Here is a 16,766-nt window from a genome sequence, read left to right on the forward strand (position 1 = left end):
GACCTTTGCTGCCAATGGCCTGTGTGGGCACATGTGGGTTAGTCTGAACTGATGTCAGTATCTGGAACATCACTGCCTGTGTTAAACAGCCTCTTTTCAACTAGGCTCTGCAACTGGCAGGGGTGAGGAGACAAACCAAACACCATTTCCCAGGGTAGAGGTGGAGCCACTAAAGACCTGTTCAGAAAGTCTGTTTGGCACTCTCCAGGAGGGAGCATGGAAACCACCTCTTTAGTTGTTTTTTTATTTTTAAGGTAGTGGTGACTGGGCTTATGGCCTTCAGAATGTTAGGAAAGCATTCTGCTACAGAACCATAAGCTCAACCCTTTAAAATTTTGTTTTTGAGAAAGCTTCTCATAGAAGAGAGAAGAGTGGGTCTATGGTGGTGCACACCGTTAATCCAGGGACTTAGGAGGCAGAAGCAGAAGGATCTCAGAGTTTGAGGTCAGCCTAGTGTACAGAGAGCTCCAGGGCAGCAGAGGCTGCACCTGTTTAAAAAGAAAACCCTGTTTTAAAAAAGAACAATAACAAAAAAGAAAGAGAGAAAAGGGGTCTCATGTAGCCTCATGTTTGTTTTCAAATACTCTGGGGTATTTTATTTCAAATTTATTTATTATATTATCATACAGTGTTTATGGTGTTCTACCTGCATATATGCTTGTACACCAGAAGGCACCACATCTCATTCTAGAAGGCTGTGAGCCACCATGTGGTTGCTGGAATTGAACTCAAGACCTCTGGAAAAGCAGCCAGTGCTCTTAACCTCTGACCCATCTCTCCAGCCCCGTTTTTTTGTTTTTTAATCTTTTATTTTTTTCTTTTAGATGTGGTTTCATTGCATAGCCTTGGCTGTCCTCAAACTCACTAAGATTTTTCTGTCTAAGCCTCCTTAGTACTGGGATTAAAGGCCTTTGCTTGTGGACTTGGAAGGGTTAGTGCTGGAGTTAATTTAAATGATCATCCATAGGTGGCAACATGGCTCAGTAGGTAAAGTTATCACTAACAAGCCTGACAACCCGAGTCTGATCCTCAGGATCTCCATGATAGAAAGAAAGAGCTGTTGTGGAATGTTTGTTTTCACTGTGAAGATGTGTCTTTACCAAAGTACCTTTTGATTGCTTTATTGAAGAGCTGAATGGACAACAGTAAGGCTGGAAAAGGTTAGGTAGGACTTCCAGAGACAGAGAAGACTCTGGAAGAAAAGGTGGGGTTGCCAGCCAGACACCAGGCGAAGACAGAAGTACAAGATGGAAAAGAAGTAACACAGATGAAAAAAAAAATGGGTTAATTTAAATTAAAAGAGTTAGGCAGATTTCTGTGAGTTCGAGGTCAGCCTGGTCTACAAGAGCTAATTCCAGGACAGGCTCGAAAGTTATAGTGAAATCCTGTCTCAAAAAACAAACAAACAAATAAGAAGAGTTAGTTGAGACAAGCCTAAGCTAAAGGCCAAGCCTTCATACCTAAAAAGTCTCTAGCTCATTATTTGTAGGCTGACGGTCTAAAGACAGTCTGACAAGAAAGCTTGCTACAGAAAACTGACTTCTGTAGCTTGTCCTTAGATCTCCACATACATTCAGTGTCATATAGATGTTAGAAAGCACACATAGGGGCCGGGCAGTGGTGGCACACGCCTTTAATGCCAGTACCCTGGAGGCAGGCAGATCTTTGTGAGTTCAAGGCCAGCCTGGTCTACAAGAGCTAGTTCCAGGACAGGCTCCAAAGCTACAGAGAAACCCTGTCTCTAAAAACCAAAAAAAGAAAAAAAAAAGAAAAAGAAAAAGAAAAAGAAAGCACACATAGGAACACAAAAAAGACAGAGAACATAGTACAGGCTAGTCCACCCTTCCTAAAGCTTCTTTTCCTTATCTTTCAATAGCTCCATGTACTACAGTTGTTCCCTAGACTTCATTTACATTCTGCCTTCAAAATTTCTACCATAATCAGACCCAGCTTGCTCTACAGCACACTATTATTGTCCTTCCTGCTCACAACAATCTCTTGTGAGATGATAGGCTTGGTGTGTAGTTCTTTCTTTTTTTTTCTTTGTCATTAAACAAACAAACACAGATCAGCTGCTGAGGCTGCCTCTGCCAGCCTCAAGAGTTACTGAGCTCAGGAGTCTGAAAACAGCTCAGTGGATAAAAGTGCTTTTCACCACGCCTGCTTTATCCTGGGAACCCAGAGGACTGAAGGGAAGAATGTACTCAGGAGCCTTGGGATGCTTTCATGCAGATACACATGCTCTCTAAATAAATAAATGTGAAAAAGAAAGAAAGGTAAAGATCGTCAAAAAGTCACTCCTGGTTGTCCAAACCCTGTATTCCCAGCATTCCTGAGGCACAGGCCAGGGAATCCAAACCCGCTCAAAGGATGGTTTGATAAAAATGCAAAGGCCAGATAGGGCTGTAGCAGGCCTGCCTGCTCTCGCCCCAAAAGAAATCCGTTGTGAGTACACTAGCTAAATACTACGGTTCTGATTCTTTTTATGACTTCAGAATTTACTGAGTAACAACAGATTTACTGGTTTCAATGGCAGCACCTTGGCAGATAATTACCACCTATTTTGATAATCTGCTCAAGGGATGCAGTTTTACTTTAACCCCCCCCCCCCCCCTTTTTTTTTAATTTTTCGAGACAGGGTTACTGTGTAGCTTTGGAGCCTGTCCTGGAACTAGCTCTTGTAGACCAGGCTGGCATCAAACTCACAGAAATCCACCTGCCTCTGCCTCCCGAGTGCTGGGATTAAAGGCATGCGCCACCACTGCCCAGTGTTTAATCTTTTCTCGAAACCAGGTCTCACTTTGCAACCCTGGCTTGGCAGGTACTTGTTATATATGCCAGATGGGCTCAAATTTCGAGGTCCACCTGTTTCTGCTTTTCCAGTGCTGGGATTAAAGGCCTGTGATCACAACCTAGCTACTAATGTTAATGCTCATATCGCATTTCAGAGTGAATATAGCTTTCTATATGCATATTTGTAGAAAATGATGCTATAGCCTGTTCAAGAAGTGGTCAGACAGACATGCAAATAGAGCTCGGTGTGGTAGCCTCACCTTTAATCCCAATACTTTTGAGGTAGAGCAGGTGGATCTCTGAATTGGAGGATAGCCTTGTCTACAAAGTGAGTTCTAGAATAACCAGAGTTGCCTAAGCCAGTTTCAAAAATCAAAAACAAAACACAGTAGGATGATGGGAGGGGGCTGGAGAGTCGGCTAGTGGTTCAAAGGGCATACTGAGTTCAGGAAGTATGTATTCTGATGCCCTTTTCTGGCTTCCAAGGGAACTGAACTCACACGTAGAAACCCATCAACACCAGGTGTGGTGAGGCAGGCAGATTCAAGTCCAGTTCTCAAGTTCCAGTACATCCTGGTCTACAAAGTGAGACCTGGCTCATGAAATAAAATCAAATCTTCAGAAATGCTGACGTAGCAGAATCAGGTCAGAGGAGAGCCTGGTTGAGAGCAAAGGTGTAGCAGCCAGCAGCAGAGATGGATGAGCCGCTCTGATCTATGTCTGGGACAGTAATACCAGTGCCAGGCCCAGATGCAAATGGTTGGGCAGATGAGCGACAGCCTCAACAGTGGGGGCTGAAGTCCAGCTGGAGTCCCAGAACAGCAAAAATTCAGTCCTTGATGCCCACATTGGGTGACAGATGACAGGCTTGTGGGACCTGCGATATCAAGTGTGGGTATGTGGGTATCCACTACTTTTGGGGGCTCAGGTGACGGTGTAAGTCCTTGTGCAGGACTCGGGGGGGGGAAAAAAAAACCCAAGCCGGGCGGTGGGGCACACACCTTTAAGACCAGCACTCGAGAGACAGAGGCAGGCGGATCATTGTGATTTTGAGACCAGCCTGTTCTAGAAGAGCTAGTTCCAGGACAGGCTCTAAAACTACAGTGAAACCCTGTCTGTAAAAATCAATCAATCAATAAATAAACAAATAAATAAAATAAAGGCGAGTGCCACCACACGGGGCTCCTAACTTTCAAAAATAAGGGATGACAGAGACTACTAGTCCAGTGAAAGATTGAAGTCTCCCCGGGGATCTTTGTTCTAGGAGATAGAAATGCAAATAGGTGGCCTCACAGAGAAGGGCGTGAGTCAGTGGTGAGTCAGTGGAAGCAAAACCACCAGGGCAGGAAGTCTTGAGTGCTCCAGGCCCGTCCCTCCTTTCCAGCAAACTCGCTGAGGAATACACGTGGTGATTTAAGGCCTTTCCCCTACTGGAACCACCCAGTAGTCCAGTTCTGTTCCCTGGGGCTTGTGCAAACTTCCGGAAGAAGAGCGAGAAATCAGGTGTCAACCTTCTGCAAACTTCAACTGGCTTTGCAAGCCCTGCGGAGGGATGGATCTTCGGTTGGGGCGACCATATGGGCCATTCCTAGCCGGAAATAGAGTGCGAGCCCCGCCCCAGTCACCTCGGGGCCAGACCTCTTGCTGCAAACTCCACCCCATTCTTCTAGCCGCGTACAGCCCGGACAAGTTTGTTTACAAATCCCGCTCCCGCCTAGGGTGGTCCGGGAGAAGGGGAGCCACGCACGCCCCTTGGCCAGGGCCCCCGGACTTTTCTGTAGTTCGAATGGAAGGCTTGGGATGGCTGCGCTTGCTCTCAGTCCTGAATTGCTGGAGAGGACTCCGGGCTGTTTGTCTCAGGAGAAAGAAACTCCTTCAATTTTGGTTAAGCTGTCAGGCAGGACCTTCCCGGTTCAGGCCTCAGGGTGCAGGCTGCGGCGAGAGGCTATTTAGTGCTCCTTCCCTCTAGGTGTGAACTCTATTTGGGGAAGGAAAACGCTCTGATTATGTAATAGACCTAGCTAGAACCCCTGGAACAGTCAGACTTAGAAAAGACTTTAAAAATATTATTGCCCCTCTTCCTGGTTCAGACCATCCCTCAGCCTTCTCCCCAGTTCCCAGTCTCCTGTGGAGCAGGCCAGGCCGTCCTCCACCTTATTCAATGAGGGAATTTTGCATGATCTTTCTAGTTCTCATGGGTGTGTGTACAAGCCTTTATCCCAGCTCAGCTGGCAAGTGTTAAGAGTTCAAGGTATGGCCTGGTCAACCATGACTACATAAAGACCCCCCTGCCATGCACATGGACTATGGGACTGGAAGTAGCTTCTGTCTTTTGCAGCATACCTCAAGACTGCTATTTGTTTTTAGCCCGTGCCAGCAACCAACGGCTTTCTATTTTCCTGCCTTAATTTTTTTTCCAGTTGCTGATATGACTGCTGTGTCTGCCAACACAACCACCTCCTATCTCTGCTGTTTTTTGAGACAGGGTCCCATACCCAGGCCCATGTTTATTTGTTAAAGTTCTAACTTCCGAAACCATCGGTGGGGTTTACACCAGGACAGCCTTCTTACACCTCTTCTCAGAAGAGGCAGTGTTTGTTTGTGGTTCAGCTACAAAAAGAACTAGCACTGTGTGGGGTTCCGTCTCACTATGTAGCCTTAGCTGGCCTGGTAGGAACTTGCTTTGGCCTTGAATTCACAGATTAGTTTACTTCCGTTTCTTTGTGAAGGGGTTACAGCATTAAAGGTGTGTGTCACCATATCCAGTTCTGGGTTTTTAGTTTTTTCTTTTCTTTCTTTCTCCTTCCTTCCTTCCTTCCTTCCTTCCTTCCTTCCTTCCTTCCTTCCTTCCTTCCCTCCCTCCCTCCCTCCCTCCCTCCCTCCCTCCCTTCCTCCTTCCTTCCTTCCTTTCTTTCTCTTTGTTTTTTTGAGACTGGGTTTCTCTGTGTAGTCCTGGCTATCCTGAAACTCACTTTGTAGACCAGGCTGGTCTTGAACTCAGATCTGCCTGCCTCTGCCTTCCAAGTGCTGGAATTAAAGACGTATGCCACCATTGCCCAGAGGGTTTTAACTTTTTTAATGCAAGCTCCCAGTTACCTCAGGCCTGTATCTCCTCAGAATTGCCATGAACTCCAGATCCTACCTCTGACTCCCAAGGGATAAAATTACAGGCAAATTAATATCAGTTCTGTGACTCTACCGTGACCGGTTTATACAGTGCTGTGGCCTTAACCCTGCACTGTGTTAGCGCTGAACTCACTGTATGTGAATTCTAGATAGCACTTTACTGACTATTTTTATTGTGGACTTTCACTGTATATAGCCTTGACTGGGCCTAAGTTTAGTTTGCAAACCAAGCTGGCCTTGAACAGTCCTAGCTAACTAGCTGTGTCTCTTAGACTAAAGGTTTGTGACAATTTAAGACAATTTAAGACACTGGGTCTTAAATTGTTTTCTAGACCTGACTCCTAACACTCCCTGCCCTTAGTTTTAGAGAGTCCATCAGTATCACCAGAGCCACCGGCTAACTGTAGGGCCGAATGCATGCCTACTACTAGGCACTACTCACTGTCTAGGCTAGCATGAGTCACAATGCTTCTCTCTCTCTCTCTCTCTCTCTCTCTCTCTCTCTCTCTCTCTCAACAGGGTTTCTCTGTAGCTTTGGAGCCTGTCCTGGAACGAGCTCTGTAAACCAGAGCTGGTCTCGAACTCACAGAGATCTGTCTGCCTCTGCCTCCTGAGTGCTGGCATTAAAGGCTTGCGCCACTGCCGCCTGGTGTCACAATGCTTCTCTGATAAGGAAACAAAGACAGCAAATATACAGAATGGGTCATTTAAAATAATGACGATTGTGAAGATTGTCTACAGTCAGTTCTAGGGTTCTCATACATTCCCCGGATCCCCAGATTGAAAGACCTGATCTGTTCCAGTCCTTTTTGCTGTGATGTTCTTGCTTCTTCTGGGCTTTAGCTGTTGTCGTCTCTTCTTTCCTCCTCTCTCAATTTCTGTTTGGCTGGAAACAAGGTTTCATTAGCCGAAATTTGCATATCATGTAGCCCAGTTTGTCCTCCAATTCAGTTTCTGTCTCTGTTTTTGGGGTCACAGTCTCACCTAGAATCAGCAAAATGTAGGTCAGGCTGGCCTTGAACTTCCAATGCACTGTCTTCACTGTTCCCAGCTTCCAGATGCTGGCATTGAAGGGGTTCATTGCTACCTAGCCTCCTACGCTCTTCTACTGTGTGCGAGTCCTAGCACTTCAGAGGTAGAAGCATGGAGGCCTGGGAGAAAACCTGTACTCCCAGCACTCTGGGGCAGAAAGTACAATTACCACCAATTGTAGGAAAGCCTTAGCTACAGAGTGAGAAGGAAGAAAACAAGTTAGAATGCTGATCACCAGCATTGGCTTCTCTCCACTCATTTAGTTAAGCGTGATCTGGTGCCGAATACTTTACACAGCTTCACAGCCGTCAGGATCTTACTTTACAAGGATGAGTCATGGAGTCTCTTCCTTCCAGGAAGTATCTTTGGTCCTGAAACTTTCTTCTCTTCTGTCTCCCTCCCCAACCCTATTTTTCCTTTAGATTGCATGTTTTTTTTTTTTTTTTTTTTTTTGGAGGAGGAGGGAGACCAAACCCCTTGTGTGTGTATGTAGGTCAGAGGGCAGCTTTTGGGAATTATGTTTACTTATTTTGTGGGCATATATAGGTCACAGTGTGTGCAGGTGAGAGGGCTGTTTTTGAGAACTGGGCGTTCTCTTACTGAGTGGATTCCTAAGTTCATGTATTCGGATTTGGTTAGCAGGTTGGCAGGTAAACCATCTCTCTCCCCTCTCTAGACAGGGTTTCTCTGTGTAACAGCTCTTCTTGCTTTGTAGACCAGGCTGGCCTGAAACTCAGAGTTGCCTACCTTCCGAGTGCTGGGATTAAAGGTGTGTGCCAACATTGCCTGGGTACCTGTCCAGATAATTTGTAATTTGTTTTAATATTTTCAGTGCTCCTGCTTTTAATACCAACACTCAGCAGAGAGAGATTGGTGAACTCTGTAAATTCAAGAACAGCTTCATCGCCCAGCAGGTGGTGGCACACACCTTTAATCCCAGGACTCAGGAGGCAGAGGCAAGGGAATCTCTGTGAGTTGGGGCCAGCCTCCTGATCTACAGAGCGAGTTCCAGGACAGGCTCTAAAGCTACCAAGAAACCCCGTCTCGAAGAAAAAAAGAAAAGAAAAGAAAAAAAACCCTAAAAGAAAACAAACAAACAAACAAACAAAAAAACCCAGCTCCACAAAGTAAGTTCCAGGGCTACACAAGCAGACACTGTTTAAAAACGCTGACACAAATAACTCCAACTAGACCAGATTAAAATGCCAGCGTTTAATAAATGTAGCACTCACAGGTGGGCTAAGACAGAGTGACTGGTAGAGGAGACCACCCAGACCCTGGAGACCACCCAGACCCTGGAGACCAAGCTTCCTTTTCCCAGAGTGAGCCTAAATAGCCTGGGGGAGTGGTCCTGACCCTCCCTGGGGGAGGGGTCAGCGCTTGGCTGGCTGGGAGTTGGAGTCTGGGCCAAGGCAAGTCCCTGGGGATGTGCTCCATGGATGACTCCCAACTTAATATTACATTCCAGTCTCTTTGGATATAGGGGTGTGACAAGGAGCTGAGGTGATATTTGTGAACAACAAAGGTGGTGGCGCCTGTCTTTAAAGCCACCACTCAGGAGGCAGAGGCACACAGATCTCTGAGTTCAAGGCCAGCCTGGTCTACTAAGAGTTCCAGGACGGGTGCCAGTGAGAGGGCTGAGTGTTTCCTGTGAACAATGTACGGCCAGAAGGAGAGTTGACTCAACACCCACCTCCTATAGTAATAAAAGTAAGGACTCTACCCACTGAGGGGGGCAGTGAGCACTTTAATCCTTCCACTGGAAGGGAGTAAGGGAGATCTAGGCCAACCTAGGCCACCCTGTTTCCTATTCCTGAAAGACAAAGTTAAAAAAAAATAGGCTAAGTGCAGTAAAGGCTTTAATCCAAACACTTGGCAAGCTGAGGTAGACAGATCGCTGTGAGTTTGAGGCTAGCTATAGTCTACAGAGCTAGTTCCAAGACAGCCTAGGCTACGCAAAGAAACCATCTCGAGAAGTGGGGGTGGGGGATCAAAACAACAACAAAAAAGGAAAGATTTTGTAAGGAAGTATAGTTTTAATTTTTTTTTTGAAGCAAACTCAGGCTGGTCTCAATCTTCCAGCAACCTGAATGCCTCAACCTTCCAATTACAGAATTACAGAAATAGCCACAATGTTTCCCCTTAAAATACATATTTCTGATATTTATTATTATTTTTTCAAGACAAGGTTTCTCTGTAGCTTTGGAGTCTGTCCTGGAACTAGATCTAGTATAGTAGACCAAGCTGGCCTTGAACTCACAGAGATCTGCCTGCCTCTGCCTCCAAATCCAAAGTGCTGGGATTAAAGGCGTGACCCATCAACACCGGTCTCTGTTATTTAATTTTTTATTTAAAATCTTCTGTTTTCTTTCTTCTTCTTTTTACCCCCCCCCCCCCTCAGGGTTTCTCTGTGTAACAGTCCTGGTTGTCCTGGAACTCACTCTGTAGACCAGGCTGGCTTCCAACTCACAGAGACCTATCTGCCTGTCTCAGCCCCCCCCCCTGCTGGGTTTAAAGGCATGCACCATAACTGCCTGGTTTTATCTTAATTTTCGTTGTTGTTTTGATACACGATTTTTTTGCATAGGATACTATTTAGACCAGGATGGCCTCGAATTCTCAGGGATCCTCCTGCTTTTGCCTTCCTAGGGCTGGAATTAAGGTGTGCACCACTATGCCTTGACAATATTTTTCTTATAAGCTTGTCGTAAGTAGTACTAAATGCCTATCTAATTGGTACATCCAGAACAGATAAGTTATCTGCCATTTATCTCAGCAGAGGCCTGTTTCTTCAAAGTGCTTTAAATTCAGCTGGTAACACTCCTGCATTCGGGAACGCTGAGTCGTAGATAATATAGCGTCGCTGTATTAATTCCAAGTGCTCCTTGTCCATGACAAACTATCCAGGCCTTACAGGCCTTAGCCACTCAAACAAGGGTAAAGGAGGTAAAATGGAGGCCAGGGATTCAAGTGCCTCGGGCAAAATCTTTAACCTTTGTGATTGCAAAAGGAAGTAACTAGGTTACTGTGCTTTCTGTTTAAGTGATGTTTACGAGGAAAGAGGGAAAATGGAAGTTTAGTAGGAGAGCTTCGCTCCCGGAAGTTCTTCAGCGTACGTTAGTCTCAAAGAAGAGTTCTGGAGAAGGGAACCCTGGCCCTCGATTTAGCGCGCCTGGGAATGCTGAAGAAAATGGCGTTTACTAGTTTCCCAAAGCCTTCCATATTGGTCGGCTCAGAACTGAGTTCTGAGTGCCGTCACCGCGCTCGCGGCCCGCCCGCCGCCGCAGGGTTTCCACCCACGGGAGAGGGCGCCGCCCACCCACGCTTGCAGAGTGCGATCCTAGAGGAAGCGCGAACGACCCCGTGGGGCGCGACACCGCGCTCGCTCGCCCCAGCTCTGACACGCGCGGAGTTGCGGGGCTCAGCGGGAGCGGACAGCCTAACGACGGGAACAAGACTCCGACAGGGCCAACATGGCGACGAACGCCTTTTGGCACAGCTCGGTTTCCTCCTCATGATGGGCGGCCCTAGGAACGACCATTGGCCTAGTTAGGGGAGGTGCCAGGGTCTTTTCGTTCCCTCATTGGTCTGCGTATCTGAGGGGAAGCCAAGTCTCCTCTCTCCATTCCAAGTTCCAGACTTCACCTTTTCTTCGGCGTTTAATTGGCTTTTAGCTCCTGTCAATATTCGTCCTGTTCCGGCTCGTTTCAGTTATGGTCCAATCATAACTTTCTTAACTACCCGCCTGAATTCTGATTGGTTTAGACGGCTTTCCCCTAGCCCGTTCCGGCGTATTTCTTACTCTGCACCTAAACGGACTTTGCCCAGGCATGCTCAAGAGTCTAATTGGTCGTTGTCCTGTCACTCCTATCCAATCTCTTCCTATCCCCACCGGTCTCGGAGCCCGCCTGGCGGTTCACTGGTTGCTCTTCAAATCGATCGTCTTCCCGTCCCGCCCATCCTCACTTCCTGAGCCTTTCATTGGTTGCTAAAATTGAGAGGGCGGTCTTTCGGGGCGGATACCAGACACGCAACTTGGTCTCACACGCCTTATCGGGGGGGGGAACGAGTCTCTCCATTGGGTAGGCTGCCCGCCTTTCTTCCGCAAGGCCCTCCTTTCTCCCTCCCTCATTGGGCGGGGCAGCAGATAAGGGGCGGAGACTAGGCCGGGCTTGTGGCGCGCAGCTCCCTCCTCCTTACCCCCCCCTCCCTGTCCGGTCCGGGTTCGCTTGCCTCGTCAGCGTCCGCGTTTTTCCCGGCCCCCCCCAACCCCCCCGGACAGGACCCCCTTGAGCTCGCCCCTCAGCTGCCACCATGAGCGGTAAGGATGAGTCCACTTCGCGTCTAGGGGTGGGAGGGGAGTGAGGGGGCGCGCGCGAGGGCCGACCGGGCGGTCCCCGCTGTGAGGGGGGGCGGGCGGGAGGCGGCGGCGGCGGCCTTGGTCCCGCCCGGGGCGGAGGGAAGGGAGGGAGAAGGGGCAGTGGCGGGGCCTCGGAGGAGGAGGGGGATGGGCCATCCGCCCCGGGGGAGGGGGCAGCGTGGCCTCGCCCGCCCCCTGCCCGCCCCGGCCACGGGGGACGGGCCTTACCCCCCACGACTCGGCCGGCCGCCTGAGGCTCCTCCCGTCGGGGGCTGTCGCCGCGGGGGCGGCCCGACCAGTGCAGGCCCCGCCTGGGCCAACCGCCTTCCCGGTCCGCCCTCCGGTCGCTGCCTGCCCCAGGCCCTCCCCCGCACCCCCGTGCATTTCCCTTCCCCCATCCGACCCGCCCTTTCCACGCCCCTCACCCCGAAACCGCCCCTTCCTTCGAGGGACCGCCCTCTCATCCCCAAACCTGGGTTCTAAGCCCTAGACCACTTTAGTCCCTGAAGTGTGTTCTCGGATGTCTCCCCATCGGTACTTAGAATGTACTCTTTCTCTTTCCCTTCCTGTTTTGTTAATTTTTTTACACTTGATCTTTCCCCATCTTTCTTCATCCTAATTTTAGCACATTTTCCATCCACCCACATGTTGGGTTCCCTCTTCCTCCCAGAATGCTTTCTTTTTCCTTTTGAGACAGGGTCTACTTGGTACTCCTTGGCTTGGAAGTTACTATGAAGACCAAGCTGGCCTCTAATTTTTAGCTACTCTCCTGCTTCTTCCTCCTGAGTCCTGGGATTGCAGAATGTGCCATCACTAGGGGCAACTTTTTATTATTCCTGAGACACTGCACTCAAATTGCCCATTTTCAAAAGTGTTGTTTGTTTTGTTTTAAGACCAGGTCTTTCTGTATCTGTATCCCAGACAGATCTAGAACTGGTGAGCCACCCTCCTCATTCTTCAAGTGCTGGGATTATAGGTGTGAGTCACCATGCCTGGTTCTCAAAGCTCTTTTTGAGTAATTTCTGGCTTTAATTTTGTACTTGGGAAAATAGTGACACATCTTGGACACCATTGAGCCATGTGCCTCTCCTGCACACCTAGGGCACTGGCTTCCAATTTACTATGTAGTTGAAAATTGCTTTGAACTCTTGTTCCTCTTACCTCCAGTTCCAAATTCTGGGATTTTAGGCCTGCCAACATATCTAGCCCTATTTTAAGATGCTTTTTGTTAAAGCCTTATTTTAAACCTTAGGGAGGTTCACTCCTTCTATTGTATTGTTTTGTAATTATTTTTAGACCAAGATCACTCCATGGATGAAGTGACAGCCGTGGTGAAGATTGAAAAAGGTGTTGGTGGCAGTAATGGGGGTAACGGTAATGGTGGTGGTGCGGCCTTTTCTCAGACTCGAAGCAGCAGCACAGGCAGTAGCAGCAGCAGTGGTGGCGGAGGAGGGCAGGTGAGTGATCAGTCAAAAATGGGGAACATGTTGACAGGGTGTAAATATTCTTAGAAAATTCCTTTAAAACGCTGGGAAAAAATTACGGTATGGAAGTACACACAGAAAGATAGTTGGTCTAGAGGGTCCCCAAATTCGAAAGTTGGAACGATACACAAAAGTCAGCATTTTGTTTCTGGTTTTTGCTCTTTCTATGCCTGCATTGTTGCTGTTTGTCTGCTGAATACTGCCCCCTAGGCTGGCTATTGGGTGCCACTAACTCCTTTCCTCTCTTCTGGCCAGGAATCCCAGCCATCTCCTTTGGCTCTGCTGGCAGCAACCTGCAGCAGAATTGAGTCACCCAATGAGAACAGCAACAACTCCCAGGGTCCGAGTCAGTCAGGGGGCACAGGTGAACTTGACCTCACAGCCACACAACTTTCACAGGGTGCCAATGGCTGGCAGATCATCTCTTCCTCCTCTGGGGCTACCCCTACCTCAAAGGAACAGAGTGGCAACAGTACCAATGGCAGCAATGGCAGCGAGTCTTCCAAGAATCGCACAGTCTCTGGTGGGCAGTATGTTGTGGCTACTACCCCCAACTTACAAAACCAGCAAGTTCTGACAGGTCTACCTGGAGTAATGCCCAATATTCAGTATCAAGTAATTCCACAGTTCCAGACTGTTGATGGGCAGCAACTACAGTTTGCTGCCACTGGGGCCCAAGTGCAGCAGGATGGTTCTGGTCAAATACAGATCATACCGGGTGCAAACCAACAGATCATCACAAATAGAGGAAGTGGGGGCAACATAATTGCTGCTATGCCAAATCTACTCCAGCAGGCTGTGCCCCTCCAAGGCCTTGCTAATAATGTGCTCTCAGGACAGACTCAGTATGTGACCAATGTACCAGTGGCCCTGAATGGGAACATCACCTTGTTACCTGTCAACAGCGTTTCTGCAGCTACCTTGACTCCCAGCTCTCAGGCAGTCACCATCAGCAGTTCTGGATCCCAGGAGAGCGGCTCACAGCCTGTCACCTCAGGGACTGCCATCAGTTCTGCAAGCTTGGTGTCATCACAAGCTAGTTCCAGCTCCTTTTTCACCAATGCCAATAGCTACTCAACAACTACTACCACCAGCAACATGGGAATTATGAACTTTACCACCAGCGGATCATCAGGGACCAGTTCTCAAGGCCAGACACCCCAAAGGGTTGGTGGGCTACAAGGGTCTGATTCTCTCAACATTCAGCAGAATCAGGCATCAGGAAGCTCACTTCAAGCAAGTCAGCAAAAAGAGGGAGAGCAAAGTCAGCAGACACAGCAACAACAAATTCTTATTCAGCCTCAATTAGTTCAAGGGGGACAAGCTCTTCAGGCCCTCCAAGCAGCACCATTGTCAGGGCAAACCTTCACAACTCAAGCTATTTCCCAGGAAACCCTCCAGAACCTCCAGCTTCAGGCTGTTCAGAACTCTGGTCCCATCATCATTCGGACACCAACAGTGGGTCCCAATGGACAGGTCAGTTGGCAGACCCTTCAGCTGCAGAATCTTCAAGTTCAGAACCCACAAGCCCAGACAATCACTTTGGCCCCTATGCAGGGCGTTTCCTTGGGGCAGACTAGCAGCAGCAATACCACCCTTACACCCGTTGCCTCAGCTGCCTCCATTCCTGCTGGCACAGTCACTGTGAATGCTGCTCAGCTTTCCTCCATGCCAGGCCTCCAGACCATTAACCTCAGTGCACTGGGTACTTCAGGGATCCAGGTGCACCAGCTTCCGGGTCTGCCATTGGCTATAGCAAATGCCCCAGGTAAGATATCCATTCTTTTGCATTTATTACAAACTAATTCTAATACTTCCCTAAGACTGTTGAATCTAAAGGGGGAAGGAGAACCTTCTGAGATGTTTCCTCAAGGACTAATCAATCAGGCAAATGTAAAATATTTTATTTAAGACATTATTCAAGACATTTGGAGCTGATTCAATAGAAATTCAGTTCATCTGATGAGAAAGGAACAATTTTTTTTTTTCTTTTTTGGTTTTTTGAGACAGTGTTTTTCTGTAGCTTTGGAGCCTGTCCTGGAACTAGTTCTTGTAGTCCAGGCTGATCTTGAACTCGCAGAGATCCGCTTGCCTCTGCCTCCCAAGTGCTGGGAGTAAAGGTGTGCACCACCACCGCCTGGCTGGAAGGAGCACTTTTGAGTAATGTCCTATAGTCTCTGTTTCCTAGAGTCTTGGTGTCACAAAGTAAAACTTGGCGAGTTTTCAGCATAGAGTCAGGTAGTAAATATTTTAGGCCTTGGGATCCACATATATTCTCAGTCATATTTCATATTCTTTTTGGTTTTCCCCTTACCCAGCAGTGAAATGGATTGAACATAGTGTCTTCTGACTCTCCTGCACGTTAACCTGATATATCCCCATCCCCATGGTTTGCAGTTTGTTTTGCAAAAACACCCTTTTAAGAATGTAAAACCAAGGTAGTCTGGCAGAGGTTGTGCATGCCTTTAATCCCAGCACTCGGTAGGCAGAGGCAGGCAGATCTATTTCAGTTTGGAGTCCAGCCTGGTCTACAAAGTGAGTTCCAGGATAGCCAGAGTTGTTACGCAGAGAAACCATGTCTTGAAAAAAAACAAAAACAAAAAAGAATTTAAAACTGGATCCTGGACTAAAGGTGCACACTTTTAATCTCAGCACTCCTGAGATCCTGAGGTGGATCTTTCTGAGCTCAAGGCCAGCCTGGTCTACACAGTTCCAGGGCTATGTAGAGAAACCCTGTCAGAACAAACAACAGGGATTGGAGAGATGGATGGTTCAGCAGTTAAAAGCACTATAACTCAGTCCCAGAGGATCCAGTTCCCCCTCTTTCTGACCTACTTCTGGCACAATGGAATGTGGAGTACAGACATACATTCAAACACTAATACATGTAAAAATAAAAATAAAATTTAAAATAAATAGACTGTAGAAGACTAGGATTGCTGAGTAGTAGAGTGCTTGTCTTTTCTTTTCTTTTTTTTTTTTTTTTTCTTTTTTCTTTTTTTAAGGTAAGGTTTCAGCTATGTAACCCTGCAATTTGGTCAACCCCTGAGTGCTGGGATCACAGTCATGTGCTACCATGACCATTCCCACCACAAAATTAAAAAACAAAAAAAAACCCAAAATGTAAAATTAAAAATTACTCTTTAACTCTAGGGTTGCATTTCTTCTCATATTCCTCCTCTGTTTCTTTTGTCTTTATTTTATGTGTATGGGTGTTTTGCATGCATGTCTGTGGATCACATAAGTTTGTAGTGCTCTCGGAGATCAGAAAAGGGAGTTCTCGTACCCTGGCATCAGAGTTAGTTGGTAGCCTGCCAGGTGGGTTCTAGAATCAAACCTGGTTCCTCCGGGAGTGCAGCCAGTACTTTTTTTTTGAGACAGGGTTTTTCTGTATAATAGTTCTAGCTGCCCTGAAACTCACCATGTGGACCAGACTGATCTTAAACTTACAGATATCTGTCTGCCTCTGTCCTTTAAGGAAGAGGTTTATTTTGGCTGACAGTTTTGTGTGATTAAATGTGTTGAATATGCCACATTTTGCTGGGAAAGGAATGGCAACTGGGGTAGTACCTCCTTCCTTTTTTTTTTCTCCTTTTGAGACAGAGTTTCTCGGTAGTTTTGGAGCCTGTTCTGGAACTAGCTCTTGTAGACCAGGCTGGCCTCAAACTCAAGGAGATCTGCCTGCTTCTGTCTCCCGAGTGCTGGGATTAAAGGTATGTGCCACCACTGCCTGGCTAGTACTTCCTTTCTTTAGTGACAAGAGTAGGAGGCAAGCAGCTCCTCACATCTTGGTTCAGAAACTAGATCAATGACCTTCTTTTGCTTTGTGGACCACATAGGTTACAGAATGTGATGATTCAATTTGAACAGTTTTCTCATGGGTTGTAACTCATAATTGATTATGAGTTAACTAGATTCCAGAAAGATCTATCTTTCTTCCTTCCTTCCTTCCTTTCTTTCTTTTTTTCCTA

At 47.4% G+C, this 16,766-nt stretch overlaps 1 protein-coding gene and 1 long non-coding RNA gene across 4 annotated transcripts in view; one reads left to right on the forward strand and one right to left on the reverse strand.

The window, feature by feature from the left end:
• Nucleotides 1-569: 569 nt before the first annotated feature.
• LOC146890999 (uncharacterized) lies at nt 570-9,858 on the reverse strand. Its single transcript, XR_014997932.2, has 3 exons — nt 6,904-9,858; nt 6,709-6,805; nt 570-4,771 (listed from the first exon to the last, which is right to left on the reverse strand). It is a non-coding gene; the product is annotated as an uncharacterized LOC146890999 (long non-coding RNA).
• A 1,288-nt stretch (nt 9,859-11,146) lies between these two features.
• Sp1 (Sp1 transcription factor) overlaps nt 11,147-16,766 on the forward strand; it is a 31,472-nt gene continuing 25,852 nt past the window's right edge. The window contains exons 1-3 of one of the 3 annotated variants that reach the window (XM_085678656.2): nt 11,147-11,272; nt 12,608-12,768; nt 13,051-14,563. In XM_085678656.2, coding sequence (XP_085534782.1) covers nt 11,266-11,272; nt 12,608-12,768; nt 13,051-14,563 — 1,681 coding nt within the window. In that variant the 5' untranslated portion in view covers nt 11,147-11,265. Of the gene's footprint in view, nt 11,273-11,734; nt 11,846-12,607; nt 12,769-13,050; nt 14,564-16,766 lie in introns of those variants that run through there. The other 2 variants (XM_085678657.2, XM_048449649.3) reach the window with 2 other exon arrangements.

The sequence above is a fragment of the Myodes glareolus genome, chromosome 19 (assembly GCF_982192425.1).
Source record: "Myodes glareolus chromosome 19, mMyoGla1.1, whole genome shotgun sequence".
In the NCBI taxonomy this organism is placed as follows: domain Eukaryota; kingdom Metazoa; phylum Chordata; class Mammalia; order Rodentia; family Cricetidae; genus Myodes; species Myodes glareolus.